General features: G+C 39.4%; 1 protein-coding gene across 1 annotated transcript; it reads right to left on the bottom strand.

Annotated features, from left to right (window-relative positions):
• On the bottom strand, positions 1-26,280 carry CLSPN (claspin). The gene is given in 26 exon segments (XM_050932539.1): positions 1-1,316; positions 1,676-1,837; positions 2,042-2,124; positions 2,811-2,919; positions 3,578-3,708; positions 5,932-6,053; positions 6,176-6,340; positions 6,890-6,990; positions 7,322-7,406; positions 8,142-8,256; positions 8,534-8,729; positions 8,732-8,765; positions 9,594-9,754; positions 10,312-10,517; positions 10,949-11,013; positions 11,535-11,734; positions 13,438-13,616; positions 14,832-15,023; positions 16,248-16,813; positions 18,335-18,443; positions 20,348-20,420; positions 20,686-20,775; positions 21,195-21,359; positions 21,798-22,249; positions 24,158-24,293; positions 26,128-26,280. Coding segments are annotated over 26 exon segments (4,026 nt in total). The 5' UTR covers positions 26,140-26,280; the 3' UTR covers positions 1-1,199.

Here is a 26,280-nt window from a genome sequence, read left to right as displayed (position 1 = left end):
TTATTGTAAAATTGCACTCCAATATTACCATAGTACCTTACAAACACGATATACAGTAAAATATATTTTACATCACCAACGCACCAAAATGTGCTTATGAAATTACAACATGTACAACTCTGGATTCTTCTGTGATCAAGTCAGCATCTTGAGCATTTCAGATCGAGCCACAGGAACATGTGGAGTCTTGAAGAATTAGCCTGTACGTTACAATAAGTTTTAGCTTCACAAATTCACAATATAGCCAGGTGCACATTGTACACACTTACTGATCTTCCAAGTTTCTGTTCCTTCCTCAGGCTTTAGGATAGATGGGAATAGTGGTTTTTCGCTAGTATAAAAATCTTGTTTCTTCATTCTAAAGAAGGCCTTACATTTCTGTCTGCACTACAAAGGATGTATTCTCAGGGAAGACGGCACCTTGGTCCAAAACAAGGCAACAGGAAATTTAAAAAAAAGATAAGTCTTATTTGTGTAAAAGAACCTCTTCATATACATATCATCCCATCACGTCTACATGTATGCGAAGTTTGGCTGCAAAAGGTAACTAGTGTGGGGAGAAAAGCTACACCGCTGTTCTAGAAATGAAAAAGGGTTAACTTAAAAAAATATATTTAAAATGCAAACCAGAACCTTTTGGGATATCAAGTCTGTATATGGTCAGCATTAGAGAAAGCAGTAGGTATCAAAGGAAGATAGGAATACCTTAATACTGCAATTGTAAACAGTGTATGCAAACCATTGCTATTATGGACACCACACCTCCCAATGATGCAGCCCTCGGTCCTTTATATATCAGTTCGCCACAATACAGAGGTGGTACAGCTACACTAAAAACAGATGACTCAATGCCCCATCCTCCTGACAGTTCTGTTGGTGAATTAAAGACATTTGAGGAGCTGTTCCCCCCCAAGATCTGCATCCTGTAGTGTAATTTCAGTAATGCTTTGGCATGAAGTATTAACTCAGTCTCTGCCCATCCAAAGCATGGACTTTTTTAGGTTTTGCTGATTGTCCCAGAATACTGGGAAAGACCTTGTGGAAGATACAAAGACTTATCTGGCAGCACTGACACAGGTAAGAAGAATCCAGGCAAAAAAAAAAACAGTTGTCCATTGGTGTTTGAAGCTAGAGATTTGCAAAGCATACACTGCGATTGGCAACAAAGACATGATGCAATTTCTGTCCCCAACAAACATTCAGCTCTCCAAGTATCGGAATATGCTTCGGCTCTGGGTCCCTTGTGTTCCAGCATCATCAGTCCTGGGCCGTTTGGGTGAAGGCATTACCATCACTGTAGGACCTCTTTTCTTCGCCTATAAGAAAGCATGACACCTTGGTAATAAACATCTGTGATTATTCAGGACAGTTGCAACAAGATTTCCCATCACCACCGTCCAATGAGAGCAAATATGCACATCCTAATCCCAAATATTCCTTTTGGTTTTCCAGTGTGTCCCCTATTTCAGGCAATGCACCCAAACAGCTCTTACTACATTGTACATAGTGCTATATATACAAGGACACATTTGAGACAAAGTGTAGCTGTCCTCATCTGCCTATCAGGATTTTGCACCTGCACATTCAGTAAAAATGCAGCCAAGTAACTGAACATTCTTTAACATGGCAACATATGCAAGTTGACACTATTGGCACATCCCACATAAATCTCTACCTGGGGTTTTGATTTCTCCTTTGCCTCTTCACTTTTGACTGGGGAAAGCGTGTGGAAGACGAAGTTTCTTGAGTTTCGGGGAGCATTTGGATTAAGGTCTGACATGGCTGCAAGCTTCTGAAGAACAGCTTTAGGTCTGTTCAGAAGTGATCCATTCCTTAGCTGAAGACAACCAATGAATTTCACATTAACACATTGCATGAATAATTTTAATAGACAGCAGTTCTTCAGAGACAACCACATTGCACTCACAATCCCCAAAACCCTTCTATACCTGATAAGTCATCAGTTATCTGTATTTTTAGATGCATTCTGTAGATGCAACATGAAAATACACATTCAAGTTCACGCCATGCAGGTACCAACCTGAAGATCAGTGGTAGGTCTGAATGTTTCAAAGGGATTTCTTGGTAGTGATTTTGTTTCCTGTACAACTGCTACAGGGTTTGCTGAGGGGGGAGAAAAAACACAGAAAAGAAATTCAATTCCTGAGTATCATTAGAAAAAAAAAATTCATACCAGACAGGGAAATACTCACAAATGACAGCAATCCTGTTCCAATAAATGCTGCAGCCAGAATTCTGTTTTAAACTGACCAGTGAGCCATATAACTGATAGCTAACAACAATGGCAATGACATCTTTATCACCTGGCAAGGAACTTGTTTATTTCTGAGGTAATTATGCAGTCTCAGAATCACATTTTTGCCACGTGCAAGTTAAAAATTGACTATATTATTTGATTTAAACCACATTATGCAATTTTTCCTTAAGCAGTTTGCACTCTGGGAAGTAGTGTGCTGTGCTGAATGTCACTGCACTCAAAGAGTCTTTGCGAGGCAGTGATCAAACGAGGAAGACTGAAAGCATAGAGACATACTGCCACACTAACTATTTTTTAAAAAATTAACGGAAAAGAAATATTTTAGCAAAAAAAATATCTGCTGGCCATCGAGATTGCCGCTGCATCTCTTAGTGCCAGACAAGTCAAAGCACTAACAAACTCGGAGCCCATCGTGCACTGGTATGAGGGGGATGAGTGGCGATATCTAGACTAATAGCAACTTTCACAAGGGCTTGGAACAGTCAGTAGCTAGTCAGTTTTTTCTTTCTTCTTCAGTGGCAAGCAAGCTTACCTTTCTTCTGCAAGGACTTAGCAGTCACCATCTTTGCTAGTATCATGAACTGACTATTTTCACCAATTTCTTCTTCCTCCTCCTCCCCTTCATTTTTTCCTTTCTCTATCTGATAAAAATAGATGATATTTTTAGACTGGTTTCAGCGTGGTAGCCATGTTAATCTGTATCAGCAAAAACTGTATCAGTCTTTGTGGCACTTTAGAGAGACTAACAAATTTATATGGGCATAAATAAATGGTAATTCATAAATAAGCAAACTGCAAGAATCAGAATGCACGTCTCATTCAGTGACTTGAACATACTAACTCTCTCTTTACTACATCAGTTTTAGGATACAAGGGCAATATAAACCAGCAATTAAAGTTTCCTGCAGTTTTTCAGGTCGTTTATCAGTATCATCTTTTTATTTATTACAAACAGTCAAAGCTCCAAGATACCAACCAGATTTCATTCCTTAGACCCTATGTTAATTAAAGCAACTTGACCTGGAAGTTTATAGGCCTTGGAATTAGGATTCTAGAGCAGGAAACAGGATTTCTGGCTCTGCCACCAACACAGTGCATAACCTCATGGTGGGGAAAACTGATTGCCAAGATCACAGGAGGAAAAACAAAAAGGTGCTACATAAGGGAGAAGTGAAAACTATATTTGATATGGTTTTAAATAACTGGACCAACCGAGAACTCTGTCAACAGTCTAGCATGCTTTGTTAATGGTGTACAGAAGTATGAAGCAGTCAGCCTTTCTGCAGACTAACACAATACCTGCTCACGGAGCCACTGCTCTCGTTCAAATCGCTCCTTTCTCCATTTCGTCTCTGTCTGATCAAGCTGTTCTTCATTCTCATCATCATTATCGGAGTCTCTGTGAAACAAGTCCATCTGAGAAGCATCATCTAGAAAAGAAGAGAAAATAGTTAGTTCTCCCAATCAGAGAGGGGCATGAGGAATGCAGATAAGCTCTCCTGTCCATTAAAAAGAAACCTATACTTCCAAAAAGGTTCCACAGACAAAGCACACAGGTTTTGTTTAAGAAGGTAGTAAGTGGACATGTAGAGTTTAGGAAAGGGTTACGAACTCTGTCGCCACCAGAAATCAGTAAGAATTTCAGAAACAATGAACACACACCACACCACACACAACAACAAAAACCCATACATGTGTGCGCGCGCACACACATTATTAGAACTAGTTAAGCTGCAACAAAATTCTTTCTGCCTAGAATTCTCTTCTCCTAAACAACTTCTGGCAATGAATCTCTGAAGTGAATTCATGCAGAATGCTTCCTCTCATTTAGATGGATGACACAGATGGAACCAAAGCATTTAGAAAACAGTGGAAATGTTTCCTGTAAGGAGTTTTAGAAATCATCATTCGACAAGATTAGCACCAGCTTTAAACAATGTAAAGAACTAAGGCACAGTACTTGAGCATTCTGCAGACAAAATTTGTTTACGTATATGTAAATCACATTCTTGCATAAACACAAAGTTAATATTAATTTACTCTTGGCTACTAAATTAATATATTTACAATTGCCACAGTCTACTGCTTATTCCTTACTGACATAAAAATTAGCGAAATATTCCCTGTGCACGGTTTATATACACAGCACACAATGGTAAAGGCTAGAGATTGACTTGTGAATAAACAAGTCTTGTATTAGTTGTTGTATGAGGGATCTTGCCCCAGCAAATTAAGTGTGCTATGCAATACCCAAGAATAAACCGTAAAACTAAGCCATCAAGAACCATTTGAGTAATGCCCATTTCCACTGGAAATATACAATCAGCATGTCTGTAAGGTTTTTCCTTTTGCCCAACTAACCATTCCGCCTGCTCCCAAGCAAATGGGCAATGGCAGTCAATAATAACAGTCTGTTTAATACGTCTGTGCCAAAATGCAGAGAGGACAGGAATGTTTCAGAACAGAGTAGAAAAGTTACAAAATCCAGCAAAGGGCTGTGAAATTCTCATTTCACGACACCTGAAAAAAAATAGTAAGTGACTCCTTAAAAGAAAGCTATTGAAGGAAAATATAGACTGTATCTTGTCGCAGTAGTATTGTCCTAAGGGAGTTCAGAACAGCAACATATGAAGCCTTGCTAAAAATATTAAGTATGTGTGTGTAACAAACTGGCTATATTGTATCCCCCTCTAGTGGCTACACATACAGAGTAAAGAGCCTTCTGCGGACAAAAAGTGATTGGAGAAGCTCCTATACCTCCTCAACTGGTAGAGGCCTGTGCTGAAAATTCCAGGTTCAAGTCCTAAAGGCAACCTATAATGGGGATCATTATCTACACCTTCACTAAAAGATTCAAAGCCATGCCCATTAACTGTCTGTTTACTTTTTCCTGGACTTAGCCTGCAGAAGAGCAATAGATAGCATCTATATTAGGGGTCGGCAACCTTTCAGAAGTGCTGTGCCAAGTCTTCATTTACTCACTCTAATTTAAGGTTTCATGTGCCAGTAATACCTTTTAATGTTTTTAGAAGGTCTCTTTCTATAAGTCCACAATATATAATTAAACTATTTGTTGTATGTAAAGTAAATAAGGTTTCTAAAATGTTTAAGAAGCTTCATTTAAAATTAAATTAAAATGCAGAGCCCCCTGGACTGGTGGCCAGCACTTGGGCAGCGTGAGTGTCATTGAAAATCAGCTCACGTGCCACCTTTGGCACCCGTGCCATAAGTTGCCTACCCCTGATCTATATTCTATTTTAGTTAGATGGTGGGACTTAAAACCACTTAAGACTGGGAGAATCTTTTAATAGCTACTACTTTTTTAAAAAAAAGTTATTTCTTTATATTATCTTGAAGTTATTGATTCCTTGGGAGTGTTCTGTTTTCAATAGCATGTGATCCAAAAATGGCTTCTTCTTCTGACTTTTCAAACCAAGGTTCTACTGTGGTCTGAAACCAGGCAAGAGAAGTCAAAGCAAGTCCCCCACCCCCAGTTACATGAAACGTGTGTATTAAAACAATAAACTAGGGCTCAGTAGATCTTACAACCTTAAGCCTCATATTATAAGTACCTACTGAAGAGTTTTCTTCCCCCGACCTCCCACACCATATTTTTTGCTCTACAATAGAAGATTATTATGCCAACATTATACCTATGTTTTTCCATTTGAATTTTCTCATTCGTCCAGGACCATCACTGTGCAGGTCTCCATCAGCAAGGTATCTTTCTTGGTACAAGCGTAACTGACGCTTATCATCATCAAGCATCGCCTTCCTAATGTTATTGTCCAAGGGAGAGAAGCCTAGGTTAGTTTTGCAATTCCAGATTATAAATCGATTATAACTTTTAGATGTGCAGTTGAGGTAATGTATAAGTATACTAGGATTGTTACTGACATGTGTATTTTGTTAATTTGATCCTGTAGTTCTACTTCGGTAGGGAGTTCTTCATCAAGCATCTCTTCTTCATATTCATCCAGCTCTTCACCATCATATTCATCCTCACTTCCTACTTCACTCCCTGACAGCTCTGCCTCATCTTCCAAGAAATCCTGCAGTTTTCTATAAGAGAATTTCCAAAGGAGTTAAAGTTAGAACGTTTAGCTGCATCACATGAAACTTTGAAAGCAAGAGCAAAGTCTTTCTGGAACTACTGTGTATGCTAAATTACAGATGCTATTATTCGGTTTTCATTTTCAATTTGATTAAGTTATTCAAGTTTAAGAGCACATGGACATGTGGAAGGTCTGCCAGTTTACTTCACCTTGGTCCTGCAGCACCCATTATTATTTTAGTTCTGAGATTTCTTACCAGCTGCCCATCTGACAAGATGACAACTGCCTTCTAAGAAAAAAAACAAGGTCATTTCACTTGCAAAATGTGTACTACCGCACCCACTGAAAGACCTTAAGTCACGAGCAATATTAAGAGAAGTACTATTTCATCAAAAACAAAAAAAAAGTCACTGTTACTTTTATCCTGACCTCTTGCTCTTTATTTTTAAAGCTCCTTAATAGCTCTTTCAACTCTGACTCTTAACTATTAACTAAGTTTCTAGTGACATGGTTCTGCTTTTTCTGGCAGGTCAGATAGGGAGAAAGATTTACTCACAATTTTTTCTTTAAGCCCTGTCTTTGTCTCAACAGCTCCTCTTCATCATCACTAACTTCTGCTTCATCTTCACTTCTCTCATCACCTTCACTTTTTTCATTCTATCAGTCAACAAGAAACAGTTTACTGAATAACTTGGGAATTTCTGAAGAGTGTAACTGCAACTGCCTCTGTTTTTCAATGGCTAAAAACCAAAAATAAACTGAGAAAAATCCAGGAGGTTTTAGTCTAAGTGCTCACAAACCCAAGATATTTTACCTAGTACATCAGAATTCTAAATCAGCACTTCTTACAATGACCCAAATCCCGCTCTTCAGCAGTTTCAGTAATTTATGCTGGAATTTATGCACAAATGGATAGACCACTGAGAAAATAAACTGAGTGCTTACAGGCAGAGCTCTGAAGTCATCACTTAATTCTGTCAATACTCACCTCCTCGCTATCAAAGGCATGGTCATCTGCTACGAGCTGAAAATTGCCAAATTCTTCCTCCTGCTCCTCATCATCTTCCCCTTCCCTATAAAAACCAAACAACGTCACACACTTACAATTGATCTCCAGCAATGGATATGAAATGGATTGACATAGGGTTTTAACTGCTGGATGAGTTAGTGACAAGCAATTATCCATGATAGCATCTGAAACATTGCAATCTCCCAACACTGTGTAGCATGGAGCTTTAGGTGCTTAATTCCCCATTAGCATTAGTGGGAGTAACATTGGCAAGTCATTATCTTTTGTGTTAGTTTCCTCTTCAGTAAAGTGGAATGCCTCTTGGGAGTATGTTGGTATTCTTTAAACAATTAAGTCTCATAACATCCTTGTTAAGTGCACATGAATCAGCCCAGTTTTGAAGAGGAGGAAAAAGAAGGTGCAGAAGTTAATGACTTGCCCACAGTTCCTGCATTCAACTGCCGAACTGGGAACAGAAGCCAAGAAGTTCCTAATCCTGTGCTTTGATTTGATCAAAATTCTCTACCCACTTTCTGCCTCCACCATCAATAGCAGTAGAGACGCTTTTTCCTCACAATGGACATTGGGAACTGCAGCGCCTTAGGAGTCTCTCAACTCTCACGTATCACCAGTCAAAGGAAGAACTGTTGAACATTGAGATACTCAACTCCTTCACCTCCAAGGCAAACCACATTTGTGTCAATAGCATTTTGAACTCCTGCTGAACCAGAGTTAGACACATCAGAAGTTAAGTCAGATCATAATCACCAGGCAGAACTAGAACCCCTGTAATGCTGACCTGTCAGTTGGGAAGGAGCCTGAACAAAGTGCTAGTGCTTCTGCCATTGGATCATCTGTATCACTCTCTTTTTCTGGCTTAGAGGATGCTGAAGATGTCCAGATTGGAGATGTTGCTACAGAAAGAAACCAGAAGAGAAATCATTACACAGCTTCCTTTCGGAACATCACTGAATGTCTTGGAAATGATAGTCAACACATGTCTATAAAGATTCCAAACAGTAAAAGTGCACTAAATTCTTAGGGTTCCAAGTACACTATTAAAATTCCTTAGGCATGACCAGCACTGAAGGCTTAATTAATTAATTAATTAATACAAGATTTTTTTTTAAACTGAGATTTGCCCCCAGAAATCACAAATCCAGGTCACTGGGAACAGAACTCAGGACTTACTCTGAGAGATGAATTTCCCTGAACAGAGATTGAGCAGCTCTTCCATGTTTTGGTCTTTGCCAGTATTAGCATTCGGAGTGTGCTCAGCCTGACTGCTAAACTGCCCAGAACACAAGTCCAACAACTCATCCATGTTGGCATCCATTGCATTCTCATCCATGCTAGCCAGAGACAGCTGATGAATGTTGGGCGCCATAGGTACTTGTTCCTATGGCGCCCAACATTCAAGAACCTGAAAGTAAATTTTATTTAGAAGTTGGCAACTACATTTTAATACCCACCACATACTGGAGACTTTTGCCCTTCCACCTATGCGGAGGGCTTGTCTACAGAGACAAAGCAGAACTCCCAAAAGAGTCTTAACACTCAGTTATAGAATGACTAAGCATGACATTGTTGGAGTCCCATGTTTCTCTCTCATTGATTCTAGATCAACTTTGCTGAATTTAAGTAGGTAGATGGCTTCTCTAACTGCCAGTCTTTCAAACTCAATCTGGAATAAGAGGATCCAGCTGTGTTTTCCAACTCACACTGCCAATAGTAGTGGTTCTGCCAATGCAATTTGGCTGTTCTGGTGATGTATGATGCAAAATAAAATCCATCTTGCTTTGCCAAAGCTGCAATGGCTCTGCATTGGCTATTACATGGTTTTCTGATCTTAATTGTTTCAGCAAATGAATACTGTATTCAAACCCGGAAGATAAAAAACTAATTAAAATCTAGACCTACTTCTGATTTGCGGAGGGTTTTTAAAGAGGGATTTAGGAAAAAAAAAGCCACCACAACTCTAAAAATACCAACTAAAAAATTTATGAGGGATAGACTCATGCACTGGCACCTTTGGTACTCAATGTACTACAGTTTCCAACATTAATAAAGAGGTTCACATTGGGCCAATCACGCTGTGTAAAGCATGGCATAACATAAAAAGACCAACAAAGCCATTTAAATAGCATGCCTTTTCATGAGCCTAAGGGAGTAAGAACCTCATAAAAATCTGTCCAACATCTGTTAACACATACAGAATGAAACCCCTGAAGGATGTAGATCAGTAACCTACCCGTCTGCATCAAGAAGTTGGCTCTGAGTATCATCTTCCAGAGAAAACTGAAACTGAGACTCTCCAGCTCCTGGAAATAAACTCTTGGGCTCAGGAGAGGCATTGTACAGATCCTGGGAATCCTCTATGGGAAGAGAGGGCTCAGACATCTTTCCTGAACTCTAGTCAGGGAAACAAATTAAGATAAAATTCACAAGATCCGATAATGAACTAGAATATAAACACAATCTTTCCACGGTCCTACAAGTTGGAAGCAAAAAGGGTTAATGGTTGTGCCATTTTAAACAGATGAAAATACAGAAGAAGAAGATTAACAAGTATTCATGATTGTCCTGCTACCTGGTTAAGAATGTACTAGTGTGAGATGTTGTATAGGCCATGGGAATATTTTTGTATAGTTCATAAAGAGTTACCAAGAACAGATTACTCAGCAATGGGTTTCCACCAATACTTTTTGAATTTTTAGAATTGGATTTGTGTATTTAATACATCACCCTGATTTGTTCTAATATGAATTTTTAAAATATTTATGTAATCAGTCAAGGCAGAGATTCTGCATTGATTAAATCCCATTTAACCACAGAAGGGACACTGGTTATCTGCTACGCTTACATTCTTGACCTATAAAAGGAAGCTTGGCTTTGGCCTTAAGTCACAGAACATATGAAGTTGCAAAGAGAGTTCAATGAAGAGAGAAAAGATAGGGGAGGAGTCTTACTTTGGAAGCAGAGCTGATAAAGCTTGCTTTGAACAAAGCTGGAGAGGAAGACCTGAAACCTCCTACTGCAGATAGAAAATTTGCCCCACGTGCCATCTGTTTGTTACAAGGCTGGTATGATGGAATCATGGAGCCAATCAACTCGAAGCTGCTGTTGTGGCTGCTCTCTTTTGCGGAAGTTGGCAGTGAAAATGAATCATCATCTTCTAAGGAAGAAAGCAGCTATTTAAGATGGCATTCTTAAAACTCACTGTACCATGAGTGCAGACAAACCAAGGAATGTGAAGAGTTACATTGGCTGCATTAGCAAAAGAAAGTCACATGCCTCAATAGTTCACAATAAATTGGCACCAGCAGTTCGCTTAAAATGCCTAATCAAATGACATTTTACAATTCAAATCCAACCCACATCGTGGATACTTTAACTTACAATTTGATGCAAGAAGTTTTGATTAGGAGTCACACTCCAATCCTCACCACAAAGAGGGACCCCAGTGGTTTTTAAAATTTTTAGTAAAAGTAGCAAATGATAGAGACACCCCAAAGGTAACTAGATACAGAAATGTTAAAATCACTTGTGTGCCAGAACTGAAAATCCCAAAGCAAAATGCTTGCTTTAACAGCAGTTTCACTTTACCTAACTTGCTAGGTCTTTTGCTTGGAGCTTCCTCCAACTCAGCTTTTTCATCAGGAAGAGAATATCTGCAATTTATTAACAAAACAAAACAAAAAGCATTATGAACAAGTTTTGTTCTGTGTGCATTAACTATCAGGCCTGGTCTTTTATAGACAAGGTAATGTATGTGGAATGCACTGCCATTAGGAAGTTGATTCTTCCACCAAATGACAAGGATATTCATTGAGACAAGCAGAGTAAGGCAATATCTTTCATTGGACCAACTTCTGTTGGTGAGAAAGAAGCTTTCAAGCTTACACAGAGCTCTTCTTCAGGTCTGGGAAACTACCTAAAAGTATCACTGCTATCACAGCATCACTTTCACATGTAAACTATTATTTTCTTATGTGATTGTTGCAATCATGAAGATGCAAAAACACTCCTAAATATTATCACAAATGGTGAGACAGACAGCAGGCATCCTTATATTTAAACATATACATGAATCCACTAGTTCTCAAATCAAATCTCTCATGTGTATGTTAAACAGATTAAAACATAGTTGGAGCAGGCTGGGTTCACCATTTTTAAAGACTGGTTTATTTACCCCATTTTGAAGGAGTTGTCCTTGAATAGCATCAATGTAGACTCTGTTGAGGAAGGTTTGGGAACAGAGTCACAATGCACAGACTTGTCCACCCTTTCCTCATCAACTGATTCTTTGTCAGTTTCTTTATCACCATCTTCAATACCCTTCTCTTCCAGCTCCTCATCTTCCTCGGCCTCACCAAGAAGAAACTCTACAGTCTAAAAAACCCAACACATATCCATGTAATGAGACAGCAGGAATTATTATTTTCACCATTTACTTAAACTGCATACCTTTATATGCCCAGTTCTAACATAGAATTATTGAGGGGAGAATTGAAGGATGTTTCCAACTCCTGGACTTCTCTACTCCAGTGTCTGCTCTAAAGGGGCTTAGAATAACCAAGTCATTTTGACCCCTTAATAACTGTTTGGAAAAGAATGTCTAGCCTCCAAGACTGACTCTACTGCATCTCTGAGATCAGCCAAGGGATCTCACTTAAGTCTTCATCCATTCTGTTGTAATCAAACTTCTTGCAGCCAGGAGCTGAAAATATTGGCATCACTCAGAATGGAACAATTAAAAAAAAAAAATTATAGGCTTTTTGTTTACTTGGCTAGGTGAGACAGTGGGAAGAGCTTCACCTCTGTGTGAAGGATCAGATATTGGCCAATCCTGGAGGTAGCATACCTAAACTGAGAGGGGACTTGTTTGAACTCATATGGCAAAGCAAACATTTACTCTAGGCAAAAAAAAAAAAAAAAAAGGTTTAAGTTGCAAAGACGGTCAGCCAGCCACTAAAATGCTGTATTAATTTAAAAAGATTCTGACTATTCATATATTTCGAGTGTTTTAGGTCAAGCTGAACTAGTATATGGACTGGTAAAGATCACTTAATGGCCAGATGCCAGTGCTGTAGTCCCCTTTCAGGGTCAAATCCCCGCTTAACTCTGTCCATGCCCCCTACTCCATCCTCCTCAGCCAAGGCCGGGAGCGGGGCATGGTGCAGAGGGAAAGACGGGGGCAGACCGGAGTAAGAGGGCTGAGGCTGGAGTGGGAACAAAGTCCCAGCCAGGGGCACAGGGCTGGCAGCTGGGGCCAGGAGCAGAGCTGGGTGGCGCTCCATCCCCACCTCCCCAAACAGTCCTCCGCGCACAGTCTGGGGACCTCTGTGCTAGTGTCACTGATCAGGAAGAGAGTGGTATTGAAACAAAAAGATCTAGTAACTCCTCACTTAACATTACCTCACTGATCTATTAGAGAACATGCTCATTTAAAATTGTGCAATGCTCCCTTATAACGTTGTTGGGCAGCCACCTGCTTTGTCCACTGCTTGCAGGGAGAGCAGCCTGTTACAGCTAGCTGGTGGGGGCTTGGAACCAGGGTGGGTCGGCAGCCCCCTCATCAGTTCCCTTAAGTTCCCTGTGCACAAGCTGCCCCGCAGGCCATCAAGTGCCCGGCAGCTCAGGTGTCCCGCCCCCACTTCTGTGTGCTGCTCCTGCCCTCTGCCTTGGAGCTTTTCCTGCTGCTTGCTATGCGGGTGGGAGGAGGAAGAGAGGGGCTAATGTCAGGGTGTCCCCCTCTCCCCACTCCTGTACCCCATCTCCACAGAGCTGGAGGGGACGACACATGACAGGACTCAGGAGGGAGGGAGTTTGCTGGCAGCAGCTGCTGTCTCAACTTGCTGATCTACTTAAAAAGGCAGTGTACTTAGAGTGGGGTCAGCGTACTTAAAGGGCAATGTGCATGTGTTTGTGTGTGTCTCTCTCTCTCACACACCAAGTTACTATACAGTATTTTATGGCAAATTGTGCATATTAATATTGCACAAAACTCTAATTTAACTCATTTCCCTGTTAATTATGAGGAGTTAGCAGACATTAGACATAGACAAAGTTATGTAAAATTGTGGTGTATAGACCTCCGGGTTGCATTCCTCTTCCTCAGACTCGTCTGTCATTTCTCCCTCCTCTTCCTCCTCCTCCTCAAACATGTCCTCATTATCCAGTTTAAGCAGTGCTTGCCGCTTCTGGCGTTCCTCAATCCTGCGGAGTTTCATGGCCTCCTGTAGTTTAGCCTTTAGCACCTGTAACTTTTCACCTGGACAGAAATGAATAAATGAATACATTAGATGCACTACAATGAAGCCTTAAACTTTGCTGTCTCAAGAGCACAATTTAATGTAACTACACACACAGAAGATTAAAGGCATTTGTTCCTTTTTTTTTTTTTTGAAAAACAAAAGGTTTTCTGACTTGATCTGCTGATTAGAGGAGCTAAATCTCTTAGCCTAAATAAAATGCCATTTAGAGAGGTAACACAACTTTATGAGTTATCAGGATCATTCCTCATTACCAACAAATGCCACTGGCACAGCCCCATGAGCTAGCAAAGGGTTCTTCTTTCTCTTGCTTCTGATCAGAGAAGTGGCTTCCAGTTGCCCATGGCAAATGAAATATTTCACCAACAGCTAGAAAGCATGCATGTCGTAGAACAAGCCGAAATTACCCACCTCTAACGTTTAAATATTATAGGTGATTCAGATTAAGTTTCCCATATATTTATCATTTTCAATACATGCAAATAAAATGATATGATACACAAACAGCCTGTGTTAAGAATAGCAACAGGGATGAAAGTACTATTAATTATGAATACCACACGAGGGTTAATCTACAGATGTTATGTATATGATTAAGAATAAATGTTTTATATGAAATCGTGGGGTAGGGGGAGAGAGATTCCAGAGGGCAAATGGCTACACTATGGCACAGGGCAACATCCTCTTTAATAGCCAACACGGTTCAAGAGTTACCTTTTCAAGCTTCTAACATATCAACCTGGTTAGAAAAATATAGCTAATGGGAACAATGCCTGTTAATTCTGGAAGCAGGGATTCTCATTTTTGTGGGGGGGGGGGGGAAATATGGTTGCAATTGCAAAGAGAATCACAGATTAAAAACTCCATGATCAACCAGTAAGAGAATCTGAATGTTTTTCCTTCACAATTACTTATCTATTGATTGCAGCTCATTATGAAAGTGAAGAGAGCATGTAGTTTTAATTGGTCAATGTGTTCACCACTTTGCATGAAACATCCTAAAAAGGAAGCTTATAATCAACAAGGCAGACACACGTAAAAGATGATCCAGAGGACATACTGAATTATTTTATACTTGTATTTTGGTGAAAGTAAACTCCAGTTGAAACCTTGGCTTCCAGTAAAGATGTAGGATATTAGATATTACAATAGTTTCTTAAAGAAAATATACTTCTTTTCCAACTCAACAACTATGACCCTCACCCCAAATATACCTGGCTTTGCATGGACTGTATCATCCAGATTTTCTGCAGCCAAAGTCACCGGCACCACAGCTGCTTTTAGCTCCTCTTTTCCCTCAGCAGTGGTCTCTTTACGAATAATGCTCAAGTTCACAGTTCGTTCAGTTTTTAACTTGGCTGTGTGAAGTGTATGCTTCAAGAAACGTGCTTTCAGTGCTTCCAGTTCTTAAAATAATATATTATATTTAAAGTCAGAAGAAAAATTCCTGCTAAGATCAAGTTAATTTGAGGCAGCTAAAAGAAAATAAATTTCAGGTCACTTTTTATACATACAGTTGTAACATATGTTTCTAAAGTAAGTTTTTTATAAAAAACAAAAACATTTTTTTAAAAACACACTGGATGCTGAAGTGCAAGAGGGGTCAACATTATTTGATTTGAAAATTACATCAGTAACAGTGGCCCCATCTCTGGATAACTTTGCTCAACCATGCACTTAGGATGGCTTACTTTAATATTTGGGCATATGATCAAATGCCAGTTGAAAACCTTAAAAAATAAAACAATAAAAAAAAAAAAACCACCTCACAACTAATTATTCACTGGAGATTTGGGTATCAACATTCCATTTCATTAACAGACTCTCCGCCCCGCCTTCCCCCCCCGCCATATGATCAGACTGACATATATATTTAAATCCAGGTTGATAGTGGAGGAGTCCTCATTTCATGGCATAGGCCATGTTTCCGTATAATTTAAAGAACAGACTGAATGCTATTAATAAATGTATGTAGGTATAAATGGAAACTTACTAGAATTATATTATAGGACCTCAAAGTGTAATGCAAACTTAGATTGATATGGGATCACCTATCCACCACTGAAACAGCTGAAATTTTCAAACAAGGGTGCCTAAAGCTAGACACTGATATCCTTAGAGTGCTAAATAAGAGTGACCTGATTTTCATTTGCTGTGCAGCCATGACTTCTAACGAAATAATCAGAAGGTACTCATGCTCATCATCTCTGAAAGTCAGGTTTCTTATTCAGATACCTGAATGAAAAGATTTAGAGGCCTAATTTTAGGCATCCTAAGTTGAAAAATGTTGGCCTTCCCGCTTAGTACAAAAAGCAAATGTCATCTTATTTAACTAGAACTGCAGGGAGAACTGAAGTATGCAAAATATCATTAAACTCTTCTTACTGAAAGATCCGAGAGATCTTTAACAAAGGATCAGGATTTCCGTTTTAAAATCTCATCTGAAAGACAGTACAGCCACCAGCATAGCCAGTACTATGCTGTGACGTTAGTTTTCCTTAAAAGAAAGTGTGCCTGCCCCTTTCTGATTCACCAACTTCTAGTTGTTCCTCAGAGTTCTCCCATCTAAGTTCTGGCTTAACCCTGCCTACCTTGTCAAATCTAGCAGACTGCAACAGGTAACACTGTACCTTTGTTTGATTCAGGTTCATCAAGGATAATAAAGGAATCACTATCAGAGCAAAGTCTTGGCTTGATGGATAGATCCACTCCCAGCTCCCGAAGTTTATCCAGTTTAGACTTCCTTACTTTTTCCGGTTGAATACCCACTTTCGGTACCACCTGTTGAACAGATTCTTCATGTGCTATACCTATTTTCTGTGACTGGTCCTCTCTTTGTACATAGGCACATTCTTTAGATGCCAAGCGAATTTCACTCTCCATTTGTTCACTGCATTCATTACTGAGTAGGCTAGATTGCTGTTGTTCTTCTGAATTACCAGCAGTTGTAGGTCTCTCACAAATATTGGAAGCACCATCCTCTCTGTGCTTCTCAGCACAGTTTTCTATCAGGTTCTCCACTACATCACGGGAAGGTTTGTCCACAATGGTAACACCAGTATCCTTATTAAACCCCATTTCCAGTTCCCTAGCTGCCAGTTGATCAGCCTCTTCTGTCTGGTTATTGCTGCAATTTACAGCTGAGTTCTCAGTGACTGCACTTTCTTGATTTAGACAGGGCTGATATTTAGTGGACCTGCCAAGAACAGAAAAATAAAGTCATCAATCAAAACACAGTACATCAGTCTCAAAATGACTCCTGTTAAATGGGAGAAAAGACTAAATCAAACCAAGGCAAAAAAACTATGTTCTATTTATTGTCCTTGAAAAATCAGTTTTGGAGGGAGATGTGAGAATCATCATTCATAACTGCTGCTTATTTTAAACATATCTTCATTTTCAAATTCCATTTTAAAAATGAACAAAAATTAATCCGGCACATTTTTACTACAAAGAGTTACAATAGGTTCACTCTGAAGAGTGCAGAATCAACTGGTAAGTAAATTACATTATCACAACTTGGATTAAGTTAATTCCTGAGAGATTTTGTAGCCACAGTAGAGTACAATTCGTCTACAATATTTAAAACAAAAAAGATGACCCAAGCACAAAGTTTGGATCTTAATCCAAACTTTCTCTAAACTCATGGTGGGAGGTGGTTTGGGAGAGAGGGGGGCAACGAGGGTTAATCTGGAGTGCTCAGTCAGCCCTGCTTACTTAACATATTCACCTGAAGTCAACAGTAGTAATGCAATATTGTAATTCAGATCTTAGATGCTCAGAATCCTAGAACTGAGTTGGTTCTCATATCACATTACAATACCAATTATCTAATATTACTGTACATTATGACTATATATAGTACTCTACTCAGTAACACAAATATAATAATATCAAGTTAGGGTGACTCTAGGAAGCATAACAGTAAATAGCCTGACATTTGGGCATTTAAAAATCTCAACCATTAATGCAAATTAATGTAGGATTCTTTGGATGTCATTTCTTTTTAAATTAAAAGGAAAAAAGTTCACTAACTGCACCCTGAATACTCTTTATTTCAGTGTACAACACACCTTCTAAAACAGGATTTGGTATTAAATTGAACATGGAGAAAAATCACAGCAGTGGTTTGAATTTGGAGGGGAGAATGGGACACTGTCACAAGAATTTAGATGAGCATGATCCTTTCAAATTTTACCTCTGTATAGCAAGTACAATATAAATAAGGATTTTAATTTCACTCCTGTCAGAGACTAGCTGGTACATAAATCTATTCAAGAGAAACAGATGTGGCCTGCTATTATGTACTAGTTACTAAACTAGCAGGTTTGCCACTTAGAACATTGATTCTCAGACTGTGGTCTGTGTCCAATTGATGACCAATCAACACCCTTGCTGTTGGTCTGTGGAGAGTTGGCTAGTCACATGGTGAATACCTCTTGTTTCCAGCTGTTAAACTGCATTAAAAACATAGTTAAAAACAAAATAAATACTTCTCTAGTATTACTCTTCCACAGAAGCAATCACTTTAGTTGCCATAGAAGCAGTACGGGATTACCAAGGAAAGATGGGAGGCCTACTTGGCTGCAAATAAGAAGGGAGGCTGTATATTAGATAGCTTTTTCATAACATGGGCCACATGTTATGAAATCTGCTTCTGGAAGATTGAGAGCCTTGATTTAGAAAAGAGAGACTAAGAGATAAGCTTGGTCCTTACTTTAGCAATGCCATAGCATTTCCCTGCAATGTTGGTCGAGGTCTACGCCTGAAGAACTCATGGATGGTTTTGGTTTCAGGCATATGATACGGGAGAGATAGAGATGATTCTGCCAAAAGGAAAAAAAAAAATAATTTAAGTAGTACATCAAAACAACACGTATTTTTTTTAAATCCAATTGCTGAACGATCAAGATGCTAAAGAAACACTCAAGGGTGATAAGGCCATTGTGGAGAAACTAAATTAATTCTTTGCATAGGTCTTCAAGGCTGAGGATGTGAGGGAAATTCCCAAACCTGAGCCATTCTTTTTAGGTGACAAATCTGAGGAGTTGTCCCAGGTTGAGGTGTCATTAGAGGAGGTTTTGGAGCAAACTGATAAACTAAACAGTAACAAGTCACCCAAGAGTTCTGAAGGAACTCAAATGTGAAATCGCGGAAATACTTATTGTAGTCTGTAACCTATCATTTAAATCAGCTTCTGTACCAAATGCCTGCAGGATAGCTGATGTGATGCCAATTTTTAAAAACGGCTCCAAAAGATGATCTTGGCAATTACAGGCTGGTAAGTCTGACTTCAGTACTGGGCAAACTGGTTGAAACTATAGTAAAGAACAAAATGGTCAGACACATAGAGGAACCTAATTTCTTGGGGAAGAGTCAACATAGTTTTTGTAAATGGAAATCACGCTTCACCAATCTACTAAAATTCTTCGAGGGGGTCAACAAGCATGAGGACAAGGGAAATTCAGCGGATATAGTGCACTTAGATTTTCAGAAACCCTTTGACAAGGTCCCTCACCAAAGGCTCTTAAGCAAAGTAAGCTGTCATGGGATAAGAGGGAAGGTTCTCTCATGGATTGGTAACTGGTTAAAAGATAGGAAACAAAGGGTAGGAATAAATGGTCAGTTTTCAGAATGGAGAGAGGTAAATAGTGGTGTCCCCCAGGGATCTGTACTGGGACCAGTCCATTTCAATTAGTCATACATGATCTGGAAAAAGGGGTAAACAGTGAGGTGGCAAAATTTGTAGATGATACAAAACTACTCGGATAGTTAAGTCTCAGGTAGACTGCGAAGAGCTACAAAAGGATCTCACAAAACTGGGTGACTGGGCAACAAAATGGCAGATGAAATTCAATGTTGATAAATGCAACTATACATACAAAATGATGGGGTCTAAATTAGCTGCTACCACTCAAGAAATATCTTGGAGTCATTGTGGATAGTTCTCTGAAAACATCCATTCAGTGTGCAGTGGCAGTCAAAAAAGCAAACAGAATGTTGGGAATCATTAAGAATAGGATAGATAATAAGACAGAAAATATCATATTGCCTCCATATAAATCCATGGTACAGCCGTACTTTGAATACTGTGCAGATGTGGTCACCCCATTTCAAAAAAGATATATTGGAATTGGAAAAGGTTCAGAAAAGGGCAACAAAAATTATTAGGGATATGGAACAGCTTCCATATGAGGAGCAATTAATAAGACTGGGACTTTTCAGCTTGGAAAAAAGACGACTAAAGGGGGATTTGATAGAGCTCTATAAAATCATGACTGATGGGGAGAAAGTAAATAAGGAAGTGTATTTACTCCTTCTCATAACACAAGAGCTAGGGATCACCAAATGAAATTAATAGGCAGCAAGTTTAAAACAAACAAAAGGAAGTATTTTTTCATACAACACATAGTCAACCTGTGGCGCTTCTTTACAGAGGATGTTGTGAAGGCCAAGATTATAACAGGGTTCAGAAAAGAACTAGATAAGTTCACGTAGGATAGGTCCATCAATGACTATTAGCCATGATGGTGTCTCTAGCCTCTGTTTGCCAGAAGCTGGGAATAGGCAACAGGGCATGGATCACTTGATTACTACTTCTGTTCATTCCCTCTGGGACACCTGGCATTGGCCACTGTTAGAGACAAAATACTAGGCTAGATGGATCTTTGATCTGACCCAGTATGGCTGTTCTTATGTTCATCCTTACACCAAAGAGTTTAGGTTTTACCTCTAACAAGTCGCTGGGTCTCACTATGCAGTCGTTTAATGGCTTCTTTACTTAATCTTGCTGCCTTCCGTTCCTTAAACAGAGAAAAGAAAGACCCTTGAAGCCACAGGACTGTTGTGCAGAAGTGTATCTATTTTACCAAATAGTTTTCTTCTTTCAAACAGCAAGAAAACAGAAGAAAGTACTAACAGTTGGAGCAGAGTTTAAAAAAACAAAACCCAAAATCAAACAGAAGAATAAGATACTCTGAGGAGCAATATAAATAAGCCTTCAAATAAAATTATGAAGAAATACCGAGGAGTTAAAAAGGAACAGATATTTATAATGAAATCTTCCACCTTTCTTTTGGGTCCTTTTAACGTAGGTTCCTCACTATCATCATAAAGTACACATTTGTAGTCTTCACTCTCAGAAAACAGATCTTTACTCTATAATTGGTAAAAAGAAGTCTATTAAATTTCAAAACAAACAGAAGCTGTCAAGGGCAAAGAAGCCTGCAACAAAATAACTTTGTACAATTATTTTCTGTGCCATCAGTCTTGAAATACGATCAGCAAACATTTTCAGAAACCAATGCCAACTATTGTCCTGGTTTCTGCAACTTCTTTAAGTGCCTCTACAGCCTCTGTTGCAATACTATTTTTGGAATTTTCTATGACAATGCTCTTCAGAGAAGGCGCTAATCTCCCTTCACTTCTAGTGAGCAATGTGATAGCGAGGACTATATTCTTCCACTTTTGGTAAAAGTGGAAGCACCCCAGTGTCACCAAAAGTGTGTGTTACATACTCAGGTACAATACCTTCTGCAAAGAATATTATAACCTTAAACTAAACTAAAGTACGTTACCTTATGTTTTTTCATTTTGTCTTTCACAGCAGCTCTTATTGAGTCCAGTGACTCTTCATCTGCAAGAAGGGGATCATTTTCCTCCTCTAAATCATTCTCAAAGAGTTCTTTGTCAGCAAGAAGACACCCACTATCATGAAAATGGTATCTTTCGTCGCCATCCTTCTGGTAAGCATAAGAAGGAAAGTACAAAGAATTATATTAATTTATGAGTTTATTTCAAAATTTTTGAAAGCTACCTTCATGATTTTAGGGTCATTAGCAAAATTCAAAAACAACCATCCCATCATCCCCAAAATAAAAATCTTTCAAATTCTGTAGGCCAGTCATGTTGACTTTATAGCATTCCAAAATTAGATATGCTAATTTATGGAGACAGGTTCTCAACTGCTGCAATCAGCATACACAAGGAAGAAGTACACAAAACCCACCAATGGCTCGAGAAAAACCCTGTCCAAAATTTGGGGGCCCCTGTGTGGATGTCTAACTTAGTGTTGTGATGTGGACTCACATATTTTGTTGGAGGCTTCAGACCACCACCACCAAATACTGGAATTTAAACAACTGAAAACACCAGAAATGTTTGCAAGTAAATTTTTATACCTCCAGTTTGTGTTTCTTTTCCTTCTTCAGCTCTCTAACAGCCTCTCTTTTTCTCTCTTTTTCTGTCTTCCTTCTTGATTTGCCTTTCTCAAAATCACTTTTATATTTTTTGTATTTTTTCCGAGATTTTACTGGCATCTCCACAGGTTTCCTCACTTGTGAGCCCAACTCATCCTTAGTCAATTCGGACTTCACACCTATTTCAAGGTTTCCAGGATGCAATGGATCACCTGTGTCACTCTCATCACTGTCCCGCAGAGCTTGGCGAATCCGATGGGATTTTTTGTTCTTCTGGGCAAAATTGTTCTCATTTTCCTCCTCACTCTCCACATCTCCATCCACAATGTCAGTCTTCTCAGGAAAAATGCCTTCTTCTTCGCCCTCACTCTCACTGTCCTGAAGCACGTTCTTGCTTTTTGATTTTTTACTCACAAATATCTCCTCATCTGAATCTGGTGGAAATACGTTACACTCTTTATGGCACACAACAACATGTTTTTAAAAAAAATATAATTGACAAATGATTACTTCATGCACCATGCCAGATTCTTTTCTCTGAGACATTTATTATCCCCTGAAGTCTCATGAATACCAATGGAAGTTTAGTACAGCATAGCAAATCCAATTTAATCTATACTTTGAAAACCCATTCCCCTCCCCCCCAAACAGCATAATATATACAATTATCCACCCTTAAAGAAACTTAGAACCATCTCAAAATGACTTTAGTTTTTAATGTCTTTCCTTGAGACTAAAGTATTTATATATAGTAAAAACATGACCATATATAGGAAAAAGTAATATACTAAGTGAATTATAATAGACACATTATGGCTCCAATCCTGCAAATTTTTAAACAGGAACATAATTTTACTCAAATGACTAGTCCCATACAAGTCACTGTGCATGTTTCCTCCTCTGCTATACAATAGATCAATATATTTTTAAAAAGTGTGTATTCCTACCTTAAAACACAAACTTACAAAACCAGTTATCTTCTTTTCAAGGATATGTGGGGGACCATAACTGAACATTTCCTGGTTTCTATTGTTTGAGTTCAGAGTTCTGATGTTCCGTATTTCAGAACAGTGCAGGGAGAACAATGCAATGTTGTTCAGCAGAAACCTTAGCCACACTTTAATTATTTTTTTTATAAATTTTATTTAAATGCAATAGTTGTTTAGTTTTTTTATATGTAAAAAAGCCAGCAGTCCAGAACATCATAAAACTACTAATGAGCTCAGATCAAAAGGTACTAAGTGTATAATACTTATTAAAATACTTAAAATTTGAGAGAGTGTGTTATCAGGGAAGAACTGATTCATCTGATAGACATGGAACAAAGTGTGCATTCAGAATCCTCTTTTATCCTCTCATTTACTTTTCCAACCATACTAGGTACAGGAAACATCACTGAGCTTTAACTTTAATAGGAAACTATCGTTAGGACAGTGTTATCTTAAAGTGAAAGCTTTCCTTATTAAAAAAAGCACTGTTACACTTCTCCACTGAGCTCTGAGCATTCTTCTTGCAGCATCAGAAAACTCAACACTTTTCAAATTGACCTTCTACAGACAAATGCTCCTCTTCCAGGCATCAGCTATATATACTTCCTTTTTCCCCCCCACAACAGCCTTTAAAAATTTGGCCAGATTGGATTGGTGTAAATGTAGGAGAAACATCACACACCAAGCCAGCAGAGTTAACACTGTTAAATCTGCTTTGCTGAGTTATGCAAGTCACAAAAAAAGAAAAAAAAGGAAATAAGCAGTTAAGATATTCAATACCCCACTCAGCATTTCCCCTCCTCAATCTCAACTACTGCCTGCCTACCACCCTCACATCTCTACCCTTGCCCTGAGCAACCAAAAGGGCACTTTGAATTCAGACCAGACATATTTTTATATGTTCATGTATTTTGATTATTAATACAGAATTGGGGAGATTTTCCTACACTACATCATGCATAAGTTCTGTATGTTGTTTTGGATTGGTATGTTAGTGAGCCAAGTGGTGTCAGACTGCAAATGACTGTTATGAGATATTTTCTTCTATAATATTTAGAAAAACACTTAAGAATGTACATTGTTAGTGATTGCTCTGATGTTTTTTTTTAAACGTAAAAATCTGAGAATTAAAGCCTGTATACATAGAGGAAAAAACAGCAGCTTATGCAGGTTGCATAGAAAAAAATAATCAAGGGTTAGCAGATCAAATGTGTGACTTCTGAAGGGCAAATAGTCCAAGACCACATTCTCTCAGCCTTCTGCAAAAGGAAGCACCGATAAATGCAAAGTACAACACCCAGTTTTTAAAACAAAAACTAAAACCCAAAAGAGAGACCTGACAGTATTACAGACCTATGTCACCAAGAGATGCAGTTCCCTTATTGGATTGACTTGGAGAGCTTGTTTCGCAGCTACCCTGTCCACTGTCAGAATCACTGTCAAAGGTTTTCTGCAAGTCAGATTTCAGATCCTCTGCTTCTGAATTAAACTAGAAACCAAGAATAATATTAAGCAGCTTATACTGTATTAAGGTTAACAGAGATGACTCATTGAATTCAATTTCATCCCAATGCACCAAATTGGATTACACAAGATATATTGAAATGTTATCACTATAACCTCTTAGGAATTCAGTTCATTCAACTGAAACATGATTGTGCTGTTTTTATTATTGTATAAAGTTGATTAAATGATGAACTTAGTGAAAGCATCAAAGCAAAAATCAAACATTGTACCCAGATACTGCTTGAGACAACACTAAAAGCCATGAGAAACTTGCCACTTTCACCTGACATATTAACACTTCTAACTTTATGTAACTTGACATAAAATAAAGTCATCCCTAATTGTGTGACCAATTAAAATCACTCCAGGAAGGTGACAGCCTGACAGGTCATTAATTATTATTCTGTATAATGGACAAATGTAGTGAAATCCCAACAACTTCAGCAGCAGGGCACATAGTTAAGATGACAGAAGACAGACCAGCTAAGCATCTCTTAGAAGGACATCCTTTTGGCATCGGATCAAGGTGATGATGGAGGGATAATATGGAGCATGAGGTAAGAGTTCTTAATGTGCATTACCAAGGAAATAGGAAAAACATGTCCTTGACAGAAGGGGCAAGGGGAGGAAAAGAGAGCAGCCAAGGAGCTCCATAGTCTGTACAGCCATGGAGGAATAGCCATAGAAGTAGTAATGGAGAAAGACGTTACAGCAGGGCTGCAGGCTAAATACGGTCTATGACATTTAAAAACAAAAGAGATGCCACACCAATATGTGCAACCCTAAATCTCATTGTTTGGGGTCTTCATTCATATTGTGTGTGGGTCTTATGCTCTGGGGGCACTTCTCTCATAATTAACAGTAATCTGTACTGACATAACTCAGGCATCCAATTGCCCAGCCCGGGTAGTGATGGTAGAGACAGCAGTAGATCAAGGGTGTAGGAATTTGAATGATCGTCATATAAACCACGATCAGAGTCCTGGCAACATTAGTATTCCCATCCCACCAGGAGATCAGATGCCCAGCATGGGCCAGTGCGGACAACACCTTTATGGTGCACCTGGCCTGGCCAGGCCAGGCATCCCAGCATGCATTACCCCTCACCCTGAGAGGTAAGCCAGGCCTGTGGTTCTCAGCCAAGGTTACACATACTTCTGGGGGTACATCAAGGCATCTAGATATTTGCCTAGCATTACAACAGACTATATAAATAGTATTAGTGAAGTCAGTCCAAACTAAAATTTCATACGACTTGTTTATACTGCTCTATAAATTGTACCTTGAGATGTAACTACAATATTTATATTTCAGTTGATTTAGTTTATCGTTATATGGCACGTATGGCACGGTAAAATGAGCACACGACCAATCGTTCAGTACGAGTGTGGCTGGGACCCTTCTGTATTGTTATCTCTGATTTTGTAAGCATGTAGTTTCAGTGAGGTGAAACTTGGGGTACACAAGACAAATCAGACTCCGAACCCTACAGTCTGAAAATGTTGAGAGCCCCTGAGCCAGGCCACACAAACACTCCCAGCAGCCACTTGGCTCAGTGTGCCAAAGTGCACGCTGGGTAGTGTAGTCCCTATATGGGCGTGGTGCATGCTGGGACCTGTAGTATCCCCTGGAGCGGCCGTGCAGGGTGGCACCGCCTGCCCGGTGGCCGCGGTGCATGGCGGGAGTCGTAGTTCCCGCCAAATGCGGGAGACCCAGTCAGTCGGAACCGAGCGGCAGAGAGGGGGTGGGGCGGAAGGGTGCTCCCCCCCGGCACCCCCTCCCGCGCCGGCCAGGCGATGCAGGCCGGACGGGCTCACCTCAGCCGCCATGGCCTCCTGCTGTCCGCTGACGAGCGCGACCCTCGGCGCTGCTACCTCTCAAGGCCCCGCCCGGCTCTCTTCAGCCGCCGCCGTTAAAGCCAACACCGAGCCAGCGATTGAGGCCCCTTCGATTCTTCGCGCTCTGCCTGA

The sequence above is a fragment of the Gopherus flavomarginatus genome, chromosome 22 (assembly GCF_025201925.1).
Source record: "Gopherus flavomarginatus isolate rGopFla2 chromosome 22, rGopFla2.mat.asm, whole genome shotgun sequence".
Lineage (NCBI taxonomy): Eukaryota > Metazoa > Chordata > Testudines > Testudinidae > Gopherus > Gopherus flavomarginatus.
The sequence above is the reverse complement of the archived record's forward strand: the minus strand, read 5'-3'. Positions and strand labels throughout refer to the sequence as shown.